Here is a 2,182-nt window from a genome sequence, read left to right as displayed (position 1 = left end):
GGAGGACGCAGAAAGAAGGTGGATAGAAACAAGGGAGACTAAGGGGAGGGAGAAGTGCAGGGATGTACAGTTAAGAGGAAAGGCTGGGAAATGGCGCGAAGTACTACACAATGTGTGTGGCCGGAAAACCGGTGGCAGTCTGGGGGTTAGAACACCGCCCTGGCTGGCGGTTGGCCGTCGGTCTCGCGAAAGGGTAAAAATCTCTGTATCATGTAGATAGATTGAAAAGGGATGGGAGCGTGGATCCGAGGGGCCTTTGATGGCAAAGCATTGGGAAGGAGAAGGTCTCTCCCGAGAGTTTTGGTCGTGTGGCCGGATCTTAATGCAGACGGGCACCCGTGGGCAGCGTCTAGGCTTATAGATGAAGCAACACGTACCTCTCAAAACAATGATGAGATGTTGGCTACTTTTTATGTAATTCTCTTGGCAGTGTCTGCAGGCACGCTTGTACTTTTGACGTCCCCCGCGTTCTTACTCTGAGCCCCTTCCGCTCACCAATGAGCGGCCTCTACCATGAACAACCACCGTTCGTCCCGTTTGATGGCGCGAAGCATCCGATTCAATGACTGCAAGCTTTCTCTCAAGGTCGGTGCCGCCGAGAGCAAGGCAAAGAGCTCAAAATCCGGGCCGACGCTCACAACCAGACAGTCCGTTTCCCGCAGTTCGTATACTAAGCTGTGCACGTTTTTCTTTTCAAAGACCTCCATCATACAATCCACGCAGCCCTTACCGCTTTCTCCACTGTCATCGCTCCGTCGCCGCCTGCCCCCTCTGTCCGCATCGTCAGGGACCCTGTCCACGCCACTGGATGAGGGCCCGGAAGATGCTGACAGGGACGTTGAATGCCTTTCACGGTTCCCCACGCCCACCCCCTTTCCTCCCTCCCCTCCCGCATCCTTGAAGATGCAGTCCATGCGATCCCCCGCGTGAGCCCAACCAGTCCCACCCTCCCTACTCCCGTACCGCAACTGCAGTAAGGCCTTCGCGTATAGGTTCCAGACCGCCTGCTTCGCCTCCTCGTCCACGTAGGGGAAAAAAAAATTGGAGGAGATGCTCTGCGGTAGGGCCCTTGCCCTGTCGCTCGTGTCCCTTCCGTCTCCTTTTCCTCCACTTCCTCTCCCATTCTCCCCCCTCCCTCCCTCTCTCCCTGTCACTGGGCAAAATTTATACATGAAATGAAAGGCCATGCCGGCGTTCGAATATTTGTTGAGCGCCCGTTGCCTATGCTCTCCAGCCGCCGCCTCCTTCAAAGCAGCGAGCCACCCGCGCTCCTCAAAGAGGGCTTGAGCGGCTTTCCGCACTTTACTGGAGGCCCGAAATTGCTCCGGTTCCTGCGTAGGGGAGACGAGGAGCAGATAGAGACTGTGGCGTGGATCCATACAGGCCACGAAGGCGTACAAGAAGCCCGTGTCATTGAAGCGAGGGAGGCAGATGGGGGTCCACGTTTCATTCTCCGTCCGGAAAAAGGGCTGGGTGGTAAGGAAATTCGAGAGCAGAAGGAGGTCGGAGGCGCGCAAACGGTGCCAGGGCGGGTCCCGGGGCTCCACCAGGGTGACCAGCCGGTTGCCAGACAGAAGGAGGGCGTAGAGCACAGGCTGGAGTCCTGGAGTGGAAGCGCAGATATTAACGAGGGCTTGCGCCAGGTCGTGGCGGAGAGTGGGGTCCAAGGGGAGGGCGTGCGCGGCGCTGGTCAGGAGGTTCCCGAGGGAGTCGCGGGTGGGCGAGGCCATGTCCGCGATCCCTGACAATATCCGATGCGTCCCGCCCAGGAGCTCGCGAAGGTCATACGCAGGATTGACAGCAAAGCAATGCGTGATACGAGGGGAGGTAAGAAGGAAGACGATTTGATGGTAAAGGTATTCTAGTTGCAGGCGGAGAAAAGGCTCGGGCTCGCGGGTGTTGCTCACCACCATAAAAATCAGCTCCTGGCGGAGAAGGAAGACAAATTGCCGGCATCCACCGACAGTGCGGATGGAACGAAGACAACAATTTGCCTCATTGCCGTTCGAGTGCCGGGACGACGACTTTGTCGTCTCTTTGCCCCCTTTATCCCCATTCCGACGAGGATTACCAAGGCTCTGCGACAAGCTGACAACGGCTTGCACCATTCCCATCACCGGACCAAGCTGCTGCTCGTCGCCAAGTCGAGAATATATGGGTTTTCCTGCATGGCTGAGGACAA

General features: G+C 57.2%; 1 protein-coding gene across 1 annotated transcript; it reads left to right on the top strand.

The window, feature by feature from the left end:
- Positions 1-1,273: 1,273 nt before the first annotated feature.
- Positions 1,274-1,695, top strand: NGA_2046100 (mon1 a-like protein; the record flags this gene model as incomplete). The annotated part of the gene is made up of 1 exon (XM_005854466.1): positions 1,274-1,695. A coding segment is annotated over one exon (422 nt), but the record flags the coding sequence as incomplete, so codon positions are not given.
- Positions 1,696-2,182: the final 487 nt, after the last annotated feature.

Source organism: Nannochloropsis gaditana, assembly GCF_000240725.1.
Source record: "Nannochloropsis gaditana CCMP526 unplaced genomic scaffold scaffold498, whole genome shotgun sequence".
NCBI classification, from domain to species: domain Eukaryota; class Eustigmatophyceae; order Eustigmatales; family Monodopsidaceae; genus Microchloropsis; species Microchloropsis gaditana.
Note: the sequence above shows the minus strand (reverse complement) of the source record. Positions and strands in the feature narration are given on the sequence as shown.